General features: G+C 37.2%; 1 protein-coding gene across 2 annotated transcripts; it reads left to right on the forward strand.

The window, feature by feature from the left end:
- Positions 1–226: 226 nt before the first annotated feature.
- LOC111895665 (cyclin-dependent kinase inhibitor 7) lies at positions 227–1,520 on the forward strand. Of its 2 annotated transcripts, none has more exons than XM_023891741.2 (4): positions 227–660; positions 765–817; positions 932–1,144; positions 1,284–1,520. In XM_023891741.2, the coding sequence occupies exons 1-4, from the start codon at positions 355–357 to the stop codon at positions 1,351–1,353; spliced, it is 642 nt and encodes a 213-aa protein (XP_023747509.1). In that variant the 5' UTR covers positions 227–354; the 3' UTR covers positions 1,354–1,520. The 2 variants fall into 2 exon arrangements, with proteins under 2 accessions (XP_023747509.1, XP_023747510.1); XM_023891742.2 differs by having other exon boundaries at positions 935–1,144.
- Positions 1,521–24,142: the final 22,622 nt, after the last annotated feature.

Below are 24,142 nucleotides of genomic sequence, written 5' to 3' on the forward strand. Positions count from 1 at the left end.
GTAATTTGTTACACGTTAAAGTTGTTAAACACCGAAAGAGTTGTTGGAAACTGGTTATACCAACTATTGTCGATAAAAAAAAATATTATTTTTAAACAGAATTTTAATGTTAAAGCACAAAATAATAATAATAATAATAATAATAATAATAATAATAAATAAAATAAAATAAATGAATATATACACATAATTTGTTACCCGACTCATTAATTTTTGAACCATCCAATCATGTCGACTCTTACTTATATTTCCACTCTTTCTTTTCCCTTTCTCTATTCTCAAGTTGCCTTAAAGAGGGAGAGAAAGAGGTTCGTTTTTTCAGTTTGAATATACAGCATTTTGTATGTGTGAATTATGATCGAGGAAACGTGTATAAGCGGATGTGAAAGCACAGAAGAGGTTTCAGCAATGGAGGTTCCAAATTCCGATGGAGAAGTCCGGCGGAGTAGAGATACAGATGTTACAAGCTCCGGCACCGGTAAGAGAAGAAGATTGGATTCTCAAGATCAGGAGAGTGGTTTCCAGCTTCGGTTTCGGTCTCGACGTGAGATTGACGAAAATTTCCATGAGAATGTTGTTTTGACGGCGGTGTCTGGTGTTTCTGATCATGTTTCGTCGTTTATGTGCTCTATTATTGACGATTCCAGACCAGATCTGAAGGTTTGAATTCAAAATTCCAGTAAATACAACGCTTGTTTTTTTCCTAGAAGCTGGTGAATTTGCTGTAGATCTTAACTAATCCGAATCGATGTTCATAATTACAGGCGGAGTGTCTTTCCGAAACAGAAATCTTCATGTTCAGTAACGACGGTCTCAGGTAAAATCAATTAATCACTCTCAATTATGATTCTGTTTCAATTTTGATCAGTTCTACCGTTTCGTTTTTTGTCTATTTACTAAAATTTTTGTTTTCATGTTTGTTAATTTACAGTAGAGAGACATCTGCATCAAGTGTGGTTTCCTTGGAATCAGAAGAAATGGAGTCGTTATCCACATCTACTCCAAAGAAGAAGAAGAAGACCGGAGCCGCAAACGAAGCTACTTCCGGTCGTAAACCACCACCGGAAAAGTCTCCTTCTCCGGCCGAGCTTGAAGAATTTTTCTCAGAAGCGGAAAAGTACGAAAAGAAACGTTTCACAGAAAAGTAAGTAGCTATGGCGATTTGTTCATGATACACATACACCAATCTTAACGTGAACCTCCACTATTCCTCCACATGCGCATTGTAGAATTTGGAGTACAATCAATATCTCCAACTAATTTTCGTTTTTACTGTTCATCAGGTACAACTATGATATCGTGAAAGATGTTCCAATGGAAGGAAGGTACCAATGGGTTCGATTAAAGCCATAATCAATGGATCCATCAGCTGTCAAATCGAAAGACATATCATCTAGTTCTTGATTATTCCCTTCTTCTACTAATTTCGAATTCTAATTTCTGTAACTATTTTCCCTTTTTGGGTTTCTGTTATGACAACAATCTAGGCTTTATCTCGTAATCTAACCTCTCTTCTTTCATTTCTCCATCGTTAGAAGCTTCTTCTTCTGCAACATAACTATTAACAAACAATTCTACACTCTCTCTCTTCTGCAACTGTAATTTTGTGGGGCATATATGGGACAATTCCTTGCAGCCTGCTACAAATCCGGGTATAAATACTTTCTTACAATTATGTTTAATTATTTTCAAATAATTTTGGGAAATTTTCAATTTTGAGAGTTTAAAATTTTGATTGTGATCATAATTTCCACATGAAAGAATCTTGTACAACATGATGATGGTTATAAAAGTTCCCTTTTTTGTGAAGGGTCCTTTGCGTTGAGCCCTTTGTGTTTTTTGATCATTTCATCTCGTGTTATTTTGTTGTCATGTGCACTTTTTTGGCCTACATTTATTGCTTTTCCAATTTTGGAATTTTATCTTTGGAGATTCTTACAATTATATCTTTTTGCATCTTTATAGAGCTTTTATCTATATAAAGCAACAAGTTTTATTGTTTTTAAAGATATTTACGTATAAAGCTGGTGAATTAGTTAAATAAAAATGTAAAATTTGTTATGTTATTATTATTAAAGAATTATAAAAATGAAGAATAAGTGAAGGCACGTGCAAGGATCGTGCTTCGGATCCGATGCAACGATTTGTAGTTTTGTACTTCCAACGCTCCTATGGCAAAATCGAGACCCGTGAAGGAAAGAAACAAGAGAATGTTGCTTGCTATATCTTATTATCTTTTTGTAATTAAATAATCAAAATAAATGTTTGGTACTTTAAAATATTTTTTTAATAGGATAATTAAGAAAAATGGGTATAGAATATTTCAATTACGAGTAAAACGTTTATAATTTATACATTTCAACCTTTTAACTCAAATGTGGCTAAAGTTCGAAAATTTTAGAAAAACATTACACGTGTTATGTTTTTACATCGATCCGGAAGACAACCGTTAGCAAGTTGTGTCGATAACTATTTTTAGATGACAAACGGAAATGCATGACGTATTGGACTCTATTGAGGAGCTCTATATTCTTTGTGTAAGAAACCAAAAGTATAAAATGTGAATCATATAAACACATGTTTGATTTTTCATCCATGTTTTTTTTACATTGCATGAGCACTTTCCACTACGAAACCTCTACTCCTCAAGCATGTAATAGGGGAAACACATGTTAGATCCACACATACATGTTCACCTTATACCCATCTAAAATCAAAATAGCAGTTGGTCAAAGTCTTGATCTTGCTTCAAATGAGTCAGTTAAGATATTCATAAGAGCTTATTTTAGTGAAAACTTCAATAGCGCCTGAAAATAATATCTCTAACCATATCATGTCGGTATTTGAAATATGTAAGCTCTCTACAATCTATTACATGCTCACTAAAAGAAGTCCAAACATGTCTTGCGACAAAACAGACATATGTCATTAACCGGGAATTGTAGAATCATAATGTAATATTTAATCATTGTATGATAATCCACAAGCGACATATGTTGGACAACATCATCTATAAGAATAATCACAAGAAAATTATTATAATATGGTATTCGTTTACATTAAAAACTACTTTTTGTCTTCCAATAATGTTGAAGTGTACTTCCACATCCTGGATAATTTTACTTAAAGGGGACATTCACCAATGTATATTAGGAGTTAGTGGGGTTTCCTTATTAGTCAAATCTTATCATGAAAACAAGCTAAAACATAAACATAATTAGAATCCATACCACATATTTCATTGTCCTATAAGATATGGTGGTGTAAAATCCATGAGGCCGTAAACTCCTCCAAGGAGTGTTTTTGATGCCCTAGTCCTTTCCAAAGGCCAAATCACTTAGTAGAAATGCTTCAAAAGGCTTGTTAAACCACAAAACAACACATGGTCATAAGGACTAGAGTTTACGACCGTAAACTCCCTAGGTCATGACCATCAAAACCGTAAACTTCAAAGGAGTTTACCCTTGGACTCCAAACACACTAGCTTTTCCCTACCAACACTCGGATGCAATCCTTGTGATCTTTAACACTTGAAACAAAGTGTTTTCATGTTCTAGGGTGTCCCAACTTAATTTATTAGTTATAAATTGGCTAATTAGTTATATATATATATATATATATATATATGTGTGTGTGTGTGTGTGTTTATCATATGATAACTAGGCTCGTGCGTGTGTACAAGTCTTCATTTGTCACCTAGCAACGTACCTGACACTTCAATCCAATCCATTCACCAAAAGTGAGTTCATACCCCTTTAACTAACCTTTGAAATACTTTTAAATGTTTTAAATGCTTTAATAGGGGGAATACAAGTTGAATACTTTAAGTTATTACATCAATCACATGTGATTTTTAACTACAAAACCAATGATTTTATTACTGTTCAAACTGTTTTACTTCAAACTACTTTACAAACTCTTTCACTTATCAATTAATTCTACTTAAACTCTTTTATACTTATTATAAATTGCATGCCTGTATATGTATGGTTATATAAGCAATGTTTAAAAGGCTTAGGAAGGCCGCACACCCTATTTCCTTTTCCTCGATTTGGATGTGGTCTGGTGGGATATCGGGCAGCCGTCCGAAGGTCGTTTCAATATTAATTATATATCATGTGTACATATATAGTCATAAAAGTTCTTCCATATTCATGCGTACTAGTTACATCATTAGTAAGTTACCATCGGGGTAACACAGGATCATACTTATACTATTGCTAGATCAATAAGTTAGTTCATTCATGAGTCAGTACTTATTACTATGAGAACATATACAACTATACTAGAAAGAGAATATATACAATTATACTAGAAGAAGAACATATACAACTATACTAGAAGGAGAACATATACAACTATACTAGGAGAAGAACATATACAACTATACTAGAAAGAGAACATATACAATGATACTAGAACGAGTAACAATACATTACATATACATGAATACGTTAACAAATTGTGATCCACTGTATCGGAGCATGCCTTCAATGTCATGGCCCGAGTTGTTGCCAGAGTTTCTTGGAGGGAGAGCGTGAGCTTGCGTATAGATCTATACTGGATTGACTATCCTACACCTTGCTGCTAGCTACAGCCGGACCTGCAGGTCCGCGGGTGCCAAACGTCATTCTTTTTACGACCTACATTTGTCGTTGTTACCCAGTTGATAGTATGGTACAATTAATCACATGATATCTTAATATAACTCCGGTTTAAGGTAGTTAGTACAACAGTAGTTCCTATAATACAACACTACAGTACTACAATAATTTACCCTTTACATATATTTAGTGATTATTTCACTTAAACATTAATGTACAAAATATATTTTGTTAATGATAGTTACACTTGGGAAATTACACACTTTTACAATAAATGAACATACAAAACAGTTACGCCTTGGTAGAAGGCTACTTTTAATAGAAAATATAGGTTTTTCTGAGAGATTCAAACTTTTACAAACACTTACAAACGTTCACATACTGTTATCACCAATGTTTACAAACTCATACTTTAAAACCACGTTCAAACGTTTTGATACAAACACCGACACTAAAATACTTATGAACTCACCAGCTTAATGCTGGTAAACTCTTTCAAAATAACTTGTATTCTCAGGTCGATAGTAGACAGGTACCGAGGCCAGCTTTTGAGAAGATGGAGCGCATCCAAAACTCATCTTATTATTTTGATTTACTTTTTGGTGTCTATAACTGTACGGAACACACCTGTATTAAAATTATATATTTAATGCAATGGATGATGTACTTTGCTTATTTACTGTTATACTGTGTTGTGATACTTTACATGACGTCCTCCGCCCTAGAACATTTTCGCCGTTCTTGGTTTTGGGGTGTGACAGATTGGTATCAGAGCATTGTTTATAGTGAATTGAGTATATCAACCCATAAAAGATATACTAAATATAAACCCATTTGGGATTAAAACACTCTGACCAAGAGTCTATACTTTAAATATTAAAATATTTAATTAAGTATACTAGTCTGCATTCATACTAAAATCAGTGTCACAATGACAAGAACAAAAGTATTACGATTGTTAAATATCATAAGTGAGCTCGGGGATGTATGGTCAGTCCTGGAAATGGCATAGCCTGATCAACTATGATGGTTCGAGGAGTGATTAGCATATGCCCTAGAATGGTTGTGATATGTTAACAAGTCTAAAAACTTACCAACAATACCACAAGGAGAACAGTAGAACCTAAACTTAAAATACTATAGGGATATTTTGTGCTACTACTAGCTATTTATACACTAGATTCTTATACCTCTCTTCTCGCGTAGATTAAATGGCTAGATTCCATCATGGCGACCCATACTTTCCAAATGAAGGAAATGCTGGGTGGATCGAAGAAGAGCCCGAAGATGAGCATCCAATCCCTTTGGATGATCACCTCGCAGAAGGCTTTTCTAATGATTCGACTCTGAGCCTGAAGTCAACAACCTACCGCCAGTAGGTCAAGCCCCAAACAACAACCCCCGACCAGCTTTTCCAGGTCCTACACCTTTGTGGGCAACCAACTTGAATCGCTGGAGTGATGAACAGGGTCAACCCTTACCTTACTTTGGGGACCGAAGCTTTTACAACCTCAGTGAAGGTGGCTCTGCGGATCGAGCTCTGCCCGTCATAATCCGTATGATAGCTCGAAATGGTGAACAAGGTCGAGCAGCCATCGATTGAGTCATGGAGATTGATGCAAACTCTGGTGTCAACACAGTCTGCATCCGCCGTCTTGAAGAAGAAATGGAAAGGACCAGGAGGACCAATGAGACCTTGCAGCAACATTTGGCTGCCTCCCGAGCTGAAGTCATGGAACTTCGAGCCCGTCAGAGGGCTCATGAGCGACACCTTCAAGAGGTGTTTCGTCAAGTGATAGACCTCAGGGTTCGCCCGAGGAATTCCCATCGCCGCTAGAAGATGTCTAGTACATCTTTATCTTTTGGTTAAGGAATAGCCTTTAGTATCTGTGCTCTAGGTAGCACTTGTATGTAAAATATTCCTAACTTTCAGTACTCTAATTAGGAATCTAGGAACTGTCAAAATTTCCGTATGGTATGATGTAAGACCTACTGTTAGGTTGATTTTCCCTGAAACTTGTTACATCGATAATACCAGTATTTTAGACAGCTATCTAATCTGTGGGAAAAATCTGTACATTGGTGTTTTCCTACTAATCTTCTTGTTTGTGATCTCCAACACTCATTCAACTGTTGGGCTATGGTTAGTTAGTCCATGTGTCACTCTTACCCCACTTACAATTGATTCTTACCATTTTGTTTATCTTTATAAACTTATAGCTGAAAGATGCCTCCTCACAAATCTCCCAGGAATAACCCTGCACCTCCACCACCTCCTCCTCCTCAGGTCATCGATATTGCAGCCCTAAATGTTGTCGTAGCTGCAGCAGTGGTAACTGCCATGGCACAGTATCACTCTACTGATGCCAGCAGAGGTGGAACCCCTGTTGACTCTATTCCTGCGGAAATCCCTGTGCGCTCAAGAGAGTGCTCCTACAAGGATTTCACCAACTGTAAGCCGAAGTCCTTTCAGGGAACCGGCGGAGTCATTGCCCTCTCGTAATGGTTCGAGAAGACTGAATCAGTTTTCGAAATTTGTTCATGCCCTGCTGCGAGCAAAGTCAAATATGCCGCATGCACCTTTGAAGGAAAAGCCATGACGTGGTGGAACGGCCACGTTAAAGCGCTAACTCTAGTAGTGGCGAATGACATGGGTTGGGAAACCATGAAAGACCTCATGATTGAGGAATACTGCCCGAGGGGAGAAATCCAGAAATTGGAGCAGGAGCTTTGGAGCCTAACCATGAAGGGCACCAACGTAGTTGCATATACTGCCAGATTCAGCAAACTGGTGGCCCTCTGTCCCAATATGGTTCCCATTGAAGGGAAAAAGATCGAAAGGTACATATGGGGGCTAGTGCCTCCGTATCAAGGGAATGTCCTATCATCAAACCCTGCTACCTTCGACAGTGCCAAGCGACTGACACAACGACTCATCGACCATGGAGTCAAAACCCCTGCAACAACAACAACAACCCTAGCCATCTCGGAACCCTCCAAACCCGCTGACACTAAGCGTAAGTTCTGGGAGGAGAAGAAGAAATAGTGAGCTGCCAAAAAGCAGCAAGTTGTGGCAGTACATGCCGCAATAACCCCTGCTGCTGCTACTGCTCCGGTGGGGCAGTATGCTGGAAATTTGCCTAAGTTCGGCAAATGCAATTACCACCACAACGGCTCCTGCCGTGAAATGCAGTGCACTAACTGCAATAGGAAAGGACACACAGTCCGTTTCTGTAAATCTCCGGCGAGGCCGATCACCCAAGTCCCCGGCGCTGGCGTGAGCCAGACCTGTTATGGATGTGGCGAGGTGGGCCACTATAAGAGGGACTGCCCCAAAGCAAAGAATGCGGGTGGAGCAGGGAGGGTACTAGCGATAGGCCATGGGGAAGCAGTTGCTGACCCGACGGTGGTGATTGGTACGTTCCTCCTCGATAACTCCTATGCATGCATTCTGTTCGATAGTGGAGCGGAGCGAAGCTTCCTGAACCATAATTTTGCTCGCATGCTTAAACAACAACCACACACACTTAAAGAACAATTCACAGTAGAAATGGCTAATGGAAAAGCTGAAAGCACGAATTGATGGGTTTTGGTCATAAGAACATCCTATGTGCTCATACAAACCCTAATGCTTGGATCTAGGTTTCTCTATTGTACATGCAAGTTATCCAAGACTATAAACCCTAGATCTAGAATATGATAATCAATATAACATATAATTAGGGTTTAGATCATACCTTGATTGTTATGTAGCAATAACAATCTCAAATCCTTCTTGTATTGACTTTAGAAAGCTTAGAGTCACAAATGTCACTCCTCTAATGGTTCACAAACACCAAGAGCAAGAGGATGAAGAGGAGGAGAGAAGGAGGCACTCAAAAACATGTGGAAACCCTAGACAATTAGTTCACCACGTTTTTGGAGCATAAGGGTTCTATATATAGTGAGGCTATTAGGGTTATCTAACAAGGAAACCCTAATTTGGATACTTAAGCCCTAAGTAACCCATGGACTCCTTTCCTTAAAGGCCTTGGACGATTTCTAATGGGTTTCCCGATTGCAATCCACTCCTTAATATAAGGCAATCCACGGCCCAATTGCAATTATCTTATAATTACAATTCTAATCCCTTAAGTTTAATTAATGTCTTTTAAGTCACAAACTTAATTCTTATTAATTCTTGACTAATATTAATTAAACAATATGATTTCTCCTTTAATATATTATTCTCATAATATATTAATAAATCATATTTAATCCTTTCTCTCCATAATTCATCCTATCAAGTTGCTTTGGTGAAGACAACCCAAAAGGACCATGCACCATCGGGTCAAGTACATACCAAAATAGTTATGGACTTAGACACTAATCCAACAGTGTCCCACTTGGATAAGTCTAATAACTATTATGCGTATGACTTCAGATCCTGATCTGCAATCATAGCTTTCCAAAACCGCTGTCAACTCGATCCTATTAGATACGCGTGTCCTTTAGATAAGGGATCATATATTCCTCCATTCTAGATATCGTATGAGACATGATTGCTAATCATTCTCTTTGTACTATTTCTCGATTTCCGATTTATGATGACTAACTAATTGAACAAATCAAATTAGCCCTAGCTCGGCCGAGCATTTACGTTTGTCATCACTAAATCATCGAAGGGCCCAAAGATATCGCTTTTATCCTACTTTGGATAAAATGAACGGATAAACTTTGATTCAATGCTCGCTTGCACTCACTCACCAAATCACACACAACAATATGTTTTATGACACCATGTTACTGGTGCGTTTACATATTATCAATGTGCAACCGATTTTCAAGATACAACTCACATATCTCGGTTTCAAGAATATAAGATATTATCGTCTCACCAATCACTTGTGATACAATTCATGGAGTGATCCAAGTGAGCGTGGGTTTAATCCAATGCTCAAATCATATTCATAAGCACTCATGAACGTTGCAGCAAACATTTGCTTATGTCTAATACTCTTTAGACAATCCACACACCAATTCACGACATTCTTTATTCATACCTACTTCTAACATATGAACGACTGTGGCCCATTTGAATAATTTGACTGTTCTTAACCAATTAAATTATTCAGGAATTCAAAACATGCAAAATGAAACACAAGAATAATACTAATCCCATATGGCCTTAAACCTTTGAGCATAAATAAAACACCTTTTATTTATCACCACATCGATTACTCATTATTTGTTGTTTCGGGTAATCAACTTCTTACTTGAATTATTACACTTGTCCCATGCTCTAATCATGCACACAATGTTTACCTATGGTTCTTACTTTGTGAAATAGATCAAATGAATACATTTCCAATCATACTCATTTCACAACTCCAAATCCTTTTTCATAAGTGAAAGAATATCAAATTCTTGCCACTTATAAAATATGTTAGATTCTAACATTTTATGCAATGATCCTTTTCGTAATGTCATAGTACAAAAAGTCACAAAGACTATTGCCAATGATATTACAAAGTCCTCTATCGGAGATTGTTACAATACAATTCCTTAGATATGATGTCTCTCACTCAAAGTACATTCCTTTGAACATCCTTTTGCATAAAAGTTTCTAATCTAGACATAGATTTTCAATATTCAATTCCCAATATGGACACGTTTCCATATTTTCCATATGACAACTCATTCTTAATAGAATCTTTTCTATTCATAATAATGTCGATATGGTCCATCCAATATCATGCTTCCAACTACTCACAAGCGACCAATCCTCGGCGAACTTTGGATTGTCCTTTGATAGTTGTTTAATTATCTTAGTCAAAACCGATTCTTGTCCTTTTCCCTCTAAATGCGCTAGACATTTGGAAAATTTTAGAATGGTCAAATATTATAGCATTTGCAATCGATCCTATACCCGAAGCGTATGGGACACGATGCATAATATCTTACATAAAGATTTGATACTTTATCAATCTTCTGCCATAATATTTTATGTGCTACGTTCTCAACATTCAAACTATGAAGAGGAATGTCGTAATCATAATCGAAATTTGAGAACACACTATGTATCCTTGACTAAATTATTAACATTCCACAACCTAAGCCTTTAGATTTGAAATGAAGCATAATATTCTCTCCCTTAATTATAGCAAAACAACTTTACAACCCTTACGACTTTGCAAGGTGTAACTCTTGTTTTTCTATAATTAATATTGCTAACTTGCAATACTTGCCTTAATAATCATACAATCATAACATTTATGCTCCCACTATCATGATTATTATTATAAAACATAACACTTATGCTCCCACTAACTTTGACATGTATTCAGAAATAGCTTAACTTTCAGAAAAACAATACTTATTGAATTTCTTAAGTTCATGTTTCTAATACCTAATGCTTTGATAATCCTTTATCAAGCTTATACACCTTTCCTTTAGATAGCTCATATGTGTGTCTAAACAATTTAGACTAATTGCCAAATCTCACAATTCGAATCATGGAAAGGCATACCGTAACCATAATCGAATTCGAGAATTCAATTTCGCAATCACTATCTTCTTAAAATCTCTCTTAGTGAAAGTATTTACTCACAGTCATTCTCATGAAGGAGGGAATCTTATGACACTTAGATTTTAATGGTGTATGTGTTCCTATCCATGTGAATTTGTCAAAACCAAAGTTTATGACAAATTCAAACTCATATGGACCGAACTTTCTTAATATTGATTTCTTGCCTTATTGTAACACAGTTGCCCACCATGTCTTCCAAGTAGTTAAGCAGCTCACCTTTTCTTATCAATGTACTTTTCATTGATTAAGGTCCTTGCCTTTTATGCATTCAAATGAGAACTCATAGGTCTCACATGCATAATTAACTCAATTGGAATGGCACAGAAACAATATATTGTCAACATGATAAGTTGTAAACCTCAACTCGTGTGCTAGTGATGATCAATAAGGTCTATTTTGATTTGTTCTCGAAACCTTTCAAGACCATTAAGACTCCCACTGACTCCTTGACATATAAGATTCTCTTGGCAATAAACATTTCTTGACAAACAAATATTCAAGAGTTAGTGTGTTTTTTATCAAAACACTTCATAAATAGGTCCTAGTTGGTCTTTGTCTTGTCCAAGACATCACAACTTTCCTCATTTGATGAATGTTATAAACCTTCTTAATACTTGTCACTCATTGTCACAATCTTAACTCTAAGACTTGTTTTTGGAACGAAGTATGATTGACTTCTTGATTTAACCATTTCTTCAATTCTTGATTCCTCTTCTTAGACATACAATAGTACTAAGACTCGCTTAGAGGATCAATTGAGATACGGTTCTTAATCATTAATACCTATCATAAAGCATAAAAGGTACTCTCCCATCTTCTTAGAATGGAGAAACTTTTATCTTTCTGCCTACTTGATTCTTCTTATTCGTTCTGCTATTGATTTAAACTTTTTCAATCAATTTAGAATTACACTTAATCTTATAAGTATAATCATATTTACTAAACCTTTTAGTAAATCATGACGAATATCTTTATTACTCTTATGGTGGAGTTGATCAACACGCAACTTTGTGTGCTCGATCTCCTAGTCCTTCACTTGACACTTCGTCAATGAATTAGTCTAATTTCCAAATATGAAATTTCTCATTCATTGTGCAACCAAGTTGCATGATTCCAAGTTTCTGTCCAATTGAAACTTGGGCGATGAGAAACTTTCCCTATTTGGTAAATTCTCGACATTTCCACAAACAACATAATTAAAAATCAAATCCATTATTGCTAATATTAGAAACATTCAAACATCAATTTTTCATATACGCCATTGCAAGGATAAATAAATAATATAAAATCAAAATTTATTTTATTGCGGAAAAAAATTGTCCTTACAATGCAATTCATTGAAAAACTATGCTTATACATATTTCTTAGCAATCTAATTCTAACTCTAAGTAGTAGCTCAAGAATCTAATCTTCAAGTAATGCGATCGAAATTCATTTCTTCACGGTTAAATTCTGCTCACTTCTTCCCTTAAGCTTCCTCTCTTTTCTTCGATCCTACAAAACATCAATTGTAATCTTATCACATTATGTATTAAGAATCTAGAATAGGAGCTTAAAAGAGTTAGTCAATGGACTTTACCTAAAGCAGAGCCATATGTTTTGACTCTCCCATCTCTTAGATCTCTTAGGTAAATAGGGCAGCTTCGTCTCCAATGCCCCTTCTCTTGGCAATAAAAGCAAATTGACTCTTTTGGAACATGACATGGAACTACTTCAGACATTGCCTTTCTCTTATGATCAAACTGTTTCGATCATAGCATGTATTTCGTTGCCATTGTCTATATCCATAGAGGTCTTGAAGGCAGATTCACCAATCAACTTTGCTTTTCTATTGCGCCAAACCATTGCTAATTCAACAGCAATAAGCATATAGGTGAGATCTATAAGGGTCACGTCGCAATTCATCATATAGTACTCTCTTACGAACTCACTATACGAGTTAGGAAGTGACTGAAGAATCCAATCAACAGCCATCTCCTCACAGACAACGGATCCCAACATTCTTAACCTATCAATGTGTGACTTCATCCCTAGGACGTGTGCACACACCGACTTTCCTTCTTTATGTTTACTTGCCAAAAGGTCTTGAGTGAGCTTGAACTTTTCAAGCCTGTGAACTTGTGGGTTAGGGAGAATAATTGGAGGAGGTGGAGGAAGAGAAGCATGATCTCTTGTTCCTCGATCGAATCGTGGAATATCATCTTCATGCGGAATGCTTGTTCCACGAGATTTGGGAAGACCATAGTTGTCGCACTTTGACATCTACAAACGGGAGAAAACGAATTCAAGTTAGTTGATTGATTGAGTCCTTAGTAAATCACCCAAATGAGATACTAAGGCTTAGGACCCAACACAATACGCTACAACCTAGAAAAGGAATGCCGTAATCTAGTTGCAGAATATTTGAAGGTAAGTGAATGACGATTCACTAATTTTCACCATGAAAAACGAAAAGAAATTTAAGTTTTAAATCTATGAAAACTCCTAGATCCTTAGAGATTCATTGAACATTTCAATGGCATGTTTAAATCTCGATATGCCCCTCTAGTTTGTGACTGGGATGCCCAGGATCACAAAGCGGTTGTGAATAACCATGAAAACTTACATGGTGCCCTCACATGTTACAGTCACCTATTCGATGTGCCGGTAAACCACACACGCTCCACCGAACTATGACAAACATTGAGTCACCCTTTGCTACCTTTGCTTAGAACCATTTAGTGTGCCAGTTAACCACACACGCTCCACTAACGTCTTCGCAAGGGCACAAAGTGTAATTTCATGGAATTGCATCAATTCACTTTTGCCTAAGTAACTAAGATTGGGAATTTGTAAAACATTTAGTTACTTTTGTACTTCATTATACTTATAATGGAAGGTTTTGTCCTATCCTACCCATTCGGCTAACAACCCTCCACTAGTCAAGAGTGCGGTGGGTAAGAGTGGATACCCATTCAATCGCCATTTTATAGGCAATTTCCTTAAACACCCCTTATAGACCAGCTTCGTGAATGAGGCCTACTAACGGTAAGACTGACTTTTACTCATACATATATATATATATATATATATATATATATATATATATATATATATATATATATAATGTTAGACTTTTAATGTTATATATAGTATAGGGTGCATTTTACACTTTTAAAATACTAGGTGGTCAAATTTAACGATTATACTTTTAATTCTATTAAATTGTAAATCAAAACTTTATGGATTTATTAAACATCTTTTAATTACACACCTTAATTAATTAATAAAACCATAAGGGTGTGATTTGAACTTTTCAAAACAATACTAGGGTTTTAGAATTTAACATTCCTAAATTAAACCTTTAATCAACTTTTAAATTCCAAAACTTGAGGGCAAGTTTTGAAACATTTCAAAACATTAGGGTTTCAACTATTTAAATTTCAACACTAAACTTTTGAGTTCAAATTTAAACTATAAAACCAAAAGGGGAAAATTGAAACTTTTCATAACTCAAGGATCAAATAACAAATAATATAAATTAACAAATTAATTTTGTCATTATCTATATTTGACATAATTTCAATTTCTTGCAAAATAAGTTACCCAATTAATACAAATAATCAACTTTAATCATATAAGGAAGTTATTATCTAATTAATTGGTAATTATCTTGTGTTTTGGCAAGGATATTCATTAAGAAACAATAAAATTCATATTTTATAGGTTTAAAATGAACATGGTAATAATCCTTAAGCAAAACAGCAACAAAATCTGAAGTTTCCTCTGTCTGACGCTCCGACTCGCCGAGTAGGGTTGACTCGCCGAATCAGGTCGAACAGTGAGCCATATTTCGTTTTTTTCAGCTACATAATGCATCAATACAATAGAAACCAATCATGGCTCCGATACCACTGATGGGTTTTGGTCATAAGAACATCCTATGTGCTCATACAAACCCTAATGCTTGGATCTAGGTTTCTCTATTGTACATGCAAGTTATCCAAGACTATAAACCCTAGATATAGAATATGATAATCAATATAACATATAATTAGGGTTTAGATCATACCTTGATTGTTATGTAGCAATAACAATCTCAAATCCTTCTTGTATTAACTTTAGAAAGCTTAGAGTCACAAATGTCACTCCTCTAATGGTTCACAAACACCAAGAGCAAGAGGATGAAGAGGAGGAGAGAAGGAGGCACTCAAAAACATGTGGAAACCCTAGACAATTAGTTCACCACGTTTTTGGAGCATAAGGGTTCTATATATAGTGAGGCTATTAGGGTTATCTAACAAGGAAACCCTAATTTGGATGCTTAAGCCCTAAGCAACCCATGGACTCCTTTCCTTAAAGGCCTTGGATGATTTCTAATGGGTTTCCCCATAGAATTCGTTCACTCCTTAATATAAGGCAATCCACGGCCCAATTGCAATTATCTTATAATTACAATTCCAATCCCTTAAGTTTAATTAATCTCTTTTAAGTCACAAACTTAATTCTTATTAATTCTTGACTAATATTAATTAAACAATATGATTTCTCCTTTAATATATTATTCTCATAATATATTAATAAATCATATTTAATCCTTTCTCTCCATAATTCATCCTATCAAGTTGCTTTGGTGAAGGCAACCTAAAAGGACCATGCACCATCGGGTCAAGTACATACCAAAATAATTATGGACTTAGACACTAATCCAACACGAATAGCATATACTTAGGATGTACCCTAACTCTAGATAACCATTCATTTCCAATTGACCTTATGCCGGTCTCGATTAAAAGCTTCGACGTTATCATCGGCATGGATTGGTTAAGCCTTCACCGCGCCGACATCATGTGCTACGAGAAAGCAGTCCATCTAAACCTCCCGTCTAACGAAACTCTTATCATCTACGGAGACAAACACAGTGCGAGTCTTCGTATTATATCAAGTATTCAAGCACAGAAGTACCTACGTAAAGAATACCATTCATTCCTTGCTCATGTCATCGATACGAGCCTCGAAACGAAAGAACTAAAGAACATTCCAGTAGTGAGCGACTTTCCCGGTATCTTCCCAGAAGAGCTACCAGGATTTCCTCCGCAACGGCAGGTCAAGTTTAGAATCGACTTAATCCCTGGAGCTACCCCAGTAGCCAAGTCGCCCTACCGATTAGCACCAGTAGAGATGTAGGAACTATCTGGTCAACTTAACGAACTGCTCAGCAAGGGCTTTATAAGACCAAGTTTCTCGCCTTGGGGAGCATCGGTCTTATCCGTTAAGAAGAAAGACGGATCATTCCGTATGTGTATCAACTACAGAGAACTCAACAAACTAACAGTCAAGAATCGTTACCCTCTGCCTCGCATAGACGATTTATTTGATCACCTACAAGGGGCGAACTACTTTTCCAAAATTGATCTAAGATCCATATATCACCAATTACGAGTGCTAGAGGAGGATGTTCCGAAGATAGCCTTCCGAACTCGTTACGGACACTACGAGTTCGTGGTGATGCCATTCGGATTGACTAATGCGCCCGCAGTTTTCATGGATCTGATGAATAGAGTATGCCGACCTTACTTGGATCAGTTCTTCATTGTCTTCATCGATGACATCCTGATCTACTCCTGAAGTAAGGAAGAGCATGGTGATCACCTGCGACAAGTTCTAGGAACCTTACAAACAGAGAAGCTCTATGCAAAGTTCTCTAAATGTGAATTTTGGATCCGAAGAGTCGAATTCTTAGGACACGTGGTAAGCGAAGAGGAAATCCACGTGGACCCATCCAAAATTAAGGCCATTAAGAACTGGTCAGCACCGAAGACGCCTACAAAAATTCGTCAATTTCTAGGTCTCACTGGCTACTACCGCAGGTTCATACATAACTTCTCCCGAATAGCGAAACCTCTTACAAAACTGAACCAGAAAGGCGTGGCCTTTGACTGGGAAGAGAAACAGGAGAGAGCGTTCCAAACGCTCAAGCGAGCTTTGTGCACCGCACCAATACTATCCCTCCCCGATGGGATAGAAGACTTCGTAGTCTATTGCGATGCATCAAATCAAGGGCTCGGGTGTGTTCTGATGCACCGAGGTAAGGTCATCGCCTACGCCTCGAGACAGCTGAAAACACACGAAGTTAACTACACGACCCACGATCTTGAGCTAGGAGCAGTTGTGTTTGCTCTGAAGATCTGGAGACATTACTTGTATGGAACGAAAAGCACTATCTTTACCGACCATAAGAGTTTACAACACATCTTCGATCAGAAGGAGCTCAACATGAGACAACGACGGTGGGTTGAGCCACTCAGTGACTATGAATGCGAAATTCTTTATCATCCGGGTAAAGCCAACGTAGTAGCAGACGCCCTAAGTCAGAAGGACTATTTTGGTCGAAGAGTCAAGTCGTTGACAATGACTATCCAGTCACACTTTTCTAAGCAAATTCAGGCGGCCCAGCTTGAAGCCATGAAACCTGAAAACGTGACGTGTGAATCCCTTAGAGGAATGGATAAAAATTTAGAAGCCAAGGGTGGCGGAGCCTTATATTTCATGAACCGGATCTGGACACCGAAGCACGGTGGTTTCCGAGACTTGTTCATGATCGAGGCGCACAACGCTCGTGTATTGCATCCACACAGGTTCAGATAAGATGTATCTGGATCTTAAAAAGTTATACTGGTGGCCTAATATGAAAGCAGAGATTGCTACCTTTGTAAGTAAATGCCTTACTTGCGCAAAGGTTAAGGTCGAGTACCAGAAGCCCTCCAGTTTACTACAACAACCAGAGATTCCAGAATGGAAATGGGAGTGGATCACTATGGATTTCATAACCATGTTGCCCAAGACAACGGGTGGACTTGATACCATATGGGTCATCGTCGATAGATTGACCAAGTCTGCACACTTCCTGCCTATCAAAGAAACTAACAAGATGGAGAAGCTTACGAGAACATACATAAGGGAAATCGTACGACTACATGGGGTACCTATATCCATTATCTCCGATAGAGATAGTAGGTTCACCTCAAGATTCTGGCAATCACTACAACATTCCCTGGGAACAAGGCTGGACATGAGCACAGCCTACCATCCACAGACTGACGGACAAAGTGAGAGGACCATCCAAACACTGGAAGATATGTTGAGAGCCTGTGTGGTAGACTTTGGAAAGGCATGGGATACTCATTTACCCCTTGTCGAGTTTTCCTACAATAACAGTTATCACACGAGCATCAAGGCTGCTCCATTTGAAGCCCTCTATGGCCGAAAGCGTAGATCCCCTCTGTGCTGGGCTAAGGTGGGTGATACCCAATTAGCTAGGGGGCAAGTTTCTGACAGTACTCTCACAGGCCCGGAAATCATTCGGGAAACGACAGAGAAGATCGTTCAGATCCGTGAACAATTGAAAGCCTCTAGAGACCGACAGAAGAGCTACGCTGATAAGCGAAGGAAACCTTTGGAATTCCAGGTGGGAGACCGAGTCCTTCTTAAAGTCTCACCCTGGAAGGGATTGATACGCTTCGGTAAGTGTGGAAAGCTTAATTCAAGATACATAAGGCCCTTCGAGATTCTCGCAAGAATTGGCCCTGTAGCTTACAAACTCAATCTACCCGACGAACTTCGTAACGTACATTCTACCTTCCACGTATCTAACTTGAAAAATTGTCTGTCCGACGAGACTCTTGTAATCCCACTCGACGAGATCGAGATCAACGAGAGCCTCAACTTTGTGGAAGAACCAGTAGAGATCATGGACCGAGAAGTCAAGCAGACGAAGCAAAGCCGTATCCCGGTTGTGAAGGTTCGCTGGAACGCCAAGCGATGGCCGGAATTCACTTGGGAGCGTGAGGATCAGATGAAACTGAAATACCCTAATCTTTTTGCTTAGTTATTTGTAACTACTATATTTGTTTAGACTTTAATTTCGAGACGAAATTCCCTTTAACAGGGGGATGATGTGACAACCCGAAATTTCCATTCGGTCAAACCCTAAAAGTCAACCACTTTTTATCATAAGTCAATGTCATTATTTCTTATTTTTAAGAAATATAAAGTTCGTTTGATTATTTTAATATTATTTTTAAACGAACGGGTGAAAGAAAGTGCCGTCTCGGGTTTTGAATTTTAAAAACCGCAAACACCTCGCGTCTTAGAAATTCCCGACCAAACTTTTATGTTTTGGGTGAAAAAACCCAAAAACCGTGAACTCATACCTATGTATGAGTTTACTCCCCAAAAGTCTAGCCATTTGTGTTTACTCCCCAAGTTCACAAAAGAGTAAACTCCAAAAACTCTTTCAAGTATCATCCTAGTTTTGATTCCAAATCTTCAATCTTGTAAGTGTTCTAACCATTTCAAGTCAGTAAAACACTTAATCTAGTATTTATACATCTAATCATCCACACATATGTGTATTTTGTCTAGATTTCCAAAACACCAAGAACACACACTAAGTGTTCTTGGCCTTTTAACTCAAATCAAGCCTTCTAATAGTAAGTACTTCCATCCTTGAGTGATTTTAAGCTAGTATTACATTTAAACATCAAGAAATTATGTCAAAAACACAAGATTAGAGGTGTTCATGGTCCAAGAACGTTCTTGGACCGTAAACACCATAAATGGCACAAAGTGTGCCTAAGCCCCTAATCTAAGTCCTAGTTGATGTATAAACCATCCTTGACATGCTTAAACCTTTCCTTATTGTCTTTAAACCTTGAAAAACATCAAAGACCATCAAATATAGGTGTTTACGGTTTGGGGATCTCCCAAAACCATAAACACCCTAAAGTGTGTTTAAATTGGTCATTTTCCTTCCTTAGACTTAGAAACTAGCTTATACACTTTCCTAATTGTGTTAAGGACTTGAAAACATGGTAATACCCTTCTCCATGAGGGTTTACGGTAGTAAACCCAAAGGGAAAAGTCCATGAGGCCGTAAACTCCTCCAAGGAGTGTTTTTGATGCCCTAGTCCCTTCCAAAGGCCAATCACTTAGTAGAAATGCTTCAAAAGGCTTGTTAAACCACAAAACAACACATGGTCATAAGGACTAGAGTTTACGACCGTAAACTCTAGAGTTTACTGCCGTAAACTCCCTAGGTCATGACCATCAAAACCGTAAACTCCAAGGGAGTTTACCCTTGGACTCCAAACACACTAGCTTTGCCCTACCAACACTCGGATGCAATCCTTGTGATCTTTAACACTTGAAACAAAGTGTTTTCATGTTCTAGGGTGTCCCAACTTAATTTATTAGTTAAAATTTGGCTAATTAGTTATATATATATATATATATATATATATATATATATATATATATATATATATATATATATATATATATATATATGTTTATCATATGATAACTAGGCTCGTGCGTGTGTACAAGTCTTCATTTGTCACCTAGCACCGTACCCGACACTTCAATCCAATCCATTCACCAAAAGTGAGTTCATACCCCTTTAAGTAACCTTTGAAATACTTTTAAATGTTTTAAATGCTTTAATAGGGGGGAATAAGTTATTACATCAATCACATGTGATTAATAACTACAAAACCAATGATTTTATTACTGTTCAAACTGTTTATCAAACTGTTTTACTTCAAACTACTTTACAAACTCTTTTACTTATCAATTACTTCTACTTAAACTCTTTTATACTTATTATAAATTGCATGCCTGTATATGTATGGTTATATAAGCAATGTTTAAAAGGCTTAGGAAGGCCGCACGCCCTATTTCCTTTTCCTCGATTTGGATGTGTTCTGGTGGGATATCGGGCAGCCGTCCGAAGGTCGTTTCAATATTAATTATATATCATGTGTACATATATAGTCATAAAAGTTCTTCCATATTCATGCGTACTAGTTACATCATTAGTAAGTTACCATCGGGGTAACACAGGATCATACTTATACTATTGCTAGATCAATGAGTCAGTTCATTCATGAGTCAGTACTAATTACTATGAGAACATACACAACTATACTAGAAAGGGAACATATACAATTATACTAGAAGAAGAACATATACAACTATACTAGAAGGAGAACATATACAACTATACTAGGAGAAGAACATATACAACTATACTAGAAAGAGAACATATACAATGATACTAGAACGAGTAACAATACATTACATATACATGAATACGTTAACAAATTGTGATCCACTGTATCGGAGCATGCCTTCAATGTCATGGCCCGAGTTGTTGCCAGAGTTTCTTGGAGGGAGAGCGTGAGTTTGCGTATAGATCTATACTGGATTGACTATCCTACACCTTGCTACTAGCTACAGCCGGACCTGCAGGTCCGCGGGTGCCAAACGTCATTCTTTTTACGACCTACATTTGTCGTTGGTACCCAGTCGATAGTATGGTACAATTAATCACATGATACCTTAATATAAATCCGGTTTAAGGTAGTTAGTACAGTAGTAGTTCCTATAATACAACACTACAGTACTACAATAATTTACCCTTTACATATATTTAGTGATTATTTCACTTAAACATTAATGTACAAACTATATTTTGTTAATGATAGTTACACTTGGGAAATTACACACTTTTACAATAAACGAACATACAAAAAAGTTACGCCTTGGTAGAAGGCTACTTTTAATAGAAAATATAGGTTTTTCTGAGAGATTCAAACTGTTACAAACAGTTACAAACGTTCACATACTGTTATCACCAATGTTTACAAACTCATACTTTAAAACCACGTTCAAACGTTTTGATACAAACACCGACACTAAGATATTTATGAACTCACAAGCTTAATGCTGATAAAATTTTTCAAAATAACTTGTATTCTCAGGTCGACAGTAGACAGGTACCGAGGCCAGCTTTTGAGAAGATGGAGCGCATCCAAGACTCATCTTATTATTTTGATTTACTTTTTGGTGTCTATAACTGTACGGAACACACCTGTATTAAAATTATATATTTAATGCAATGGATGATGTACTTTGCTTATTTACTGTTATACTGTGTTGTGATACTTTACATGACGTCCTCCGCCCCAGAACGTTTCCGCCGTTCTTGGTTTCGGGGTGTGACACTCAACGCCCTACTGACACTATGAAATACGGCATCAGTGCCACCTAACACGCCGTAAATAGAAAATTGTAACATCTCAATTTCTAGGTATTTTACATTTTAACCCTTGGTATGAGAATTGTTTGCAAATTGGTCACACATGACATTTAAATGAAAAGTCGGGGCTGCATGAGTACGTTAGGCGTACGTGGTCGGGGGTAAAACTGAAACATCCCAAAACTATAAGGTAAAAATTTCATTTGTTTTTAATTCAACTAGAAACACCAATGATATTCTTTCCAATCTTTCAAAAGTATTTAGAATAAAAACAGTTATCAAAGTACAATCCTAAAATCATATAGTTGCGGAAACATGGGTGGATGAGTTGTGATCAAGTCAGACCCTTCCCTTTCGAACCGGAAGTACCTGGAACCATAACCATAAAACTGTAAGCACAAAGCTTATTGTGTTCCCCAAACTACCACATACCAAAACAAAAGAAAACAAATGCTATGGGCCAAATCATAGTCTTATATTCATTTCCTGCCATGGGCCAAACCGTGTTCTTTCCATGCAGTGTTGATGGCCAAATCTCGGTCTTACATACAAGTGTCAGGGGCCAGATCCTGGTCTTTCATATAATTGTTAGGGGCCAGATCCTAGTCTTTCATACATATGTCATGGGCTAGATCCTGGTCTTCCATGCACGTGCTATAAAGGCAACTAACATTCTACACAACAAGTAATGGGTCGACATTGGTGCCTTCGACCAAAAGATCTAGTGAGGAGACTCACATCAATCTTGGATAACCCAAACACATGTGCTGCTGCTACCAGAATCCTTACACTGAAAACAACCAAAATATCCCTAATCAATAATTTAATACAGTTTCCTAAAATCCAAGGTCCCAAACCATATTCTATACTTCTAATAGGAAAAAGACCATTTTACCCTTCTCATATTTGACCCAATAACCCATGGCCCAAACTCCAAAAGATCCAAGGCCCAAAAGGCCCAAAAGAAGACCTCATGAGTACGCCATGCATACCCAACATGTATACCCTGCGTAAACTGAAGCACAAAGTATAACTCGATAAAGCTTAAGGAAGGGGACTTCATGAATTACGTTGAGCGTACGCATACGTACGCCCAATGTACTCATCAGATGACCAAATATACATATTAAGCACTTAATGATTAAGACCAAAAGGTCCAAACTCATATCTACCCTCTAAATAAGGTTTTAATCCATGAAGTTGCCAACTTTACTCCTTTGCATGTCTTAAGGGGACCCAGAACCCGATTTTATCCATCTAAACCCGTAATATGAACATCAACTTAAGCATGATTCATCAAAGCCCATCAAGATTATATTTTAATGGTTCGTAATAACTACATAATGGATAAAGTTTCCAACTTTATCCATTAGAATGGTCCAACCAACCAAGATTTAGTCTTTAAGTCGCAAAATGGACAAAAAATGTATCTTTCCAACTTAATCCATTAAGTCCAAGTCTCAAGCTTTTAGATCTGAATCTATAAGATGTTTAGATGGATAATGTTTCCAACTTTATCCATAACAAGGTCACAAACTTTCAAGATCTAATTTTTATGCACTAAAATGACCAAAAGCTCAAAACACCCAAGACTAGCTAGATCTATCAAATGCATCATCAAGATTCAAACTTTATACCTCTAGAAGAAAGATCAAGGTGAACAAAGTCTAGATCTAAACGGTCCAAAGCAACCAACACTTCTCCAATGAGCTCCTTCTTCTCCAAGATGCACCAAGAACACTCCAAAGCACTTAAAAACACCTTATTTTTGCTCACAATGCACAAACTAGGGTTAAGGTTTCAAAGGAGGGTGTTGGAGAGGTGGAGGCTAAGAATGGAATAGGTTGGGGAACTTAAGGATCTTAGATAGGGCTCAAACCATGAAAGTAT

Source organism: Lactuca sativa, chromosome 7 (genome assembly GCF_002870075.4).
Source record: "Lactuca sativa cultivar Salinas chromosome 7, Lsat_Salinas_v11, whole genome shotgun sequence".
Classification (NCBI taxonomy): domain Eukaryota; kingdom Viridiplantae; phylum Streptophyta; class Magnoliopsida; order Asterales; family Asteraceae; genus Lactuca; species Lactuca sativa.

Excerpts from the sequence above, each read along its gene's own strand:
- LOC111895665 (XM_023891741.2), top strand. The coding sequence starts at position 355 with ATGATCGAGGAAACGTGTATAAGCGGATGTGAAAGCACAGAAGAGGTT. Across the intron at positions 661-764 it reads ATTCCAGACCAGATCTGAAG|GCGGAGTGTCTTTCCGAAAC; the intron begins GTTTGAATTCAA and ends TCATAATTACAG. Across the intron at positions 818-931 it reads TTCAGTAACGACGGTCTCAG|TAGAGAGACATCTGCATCAA; the intron begins GTAAAATCAATT and ends GTTAATTTACAG.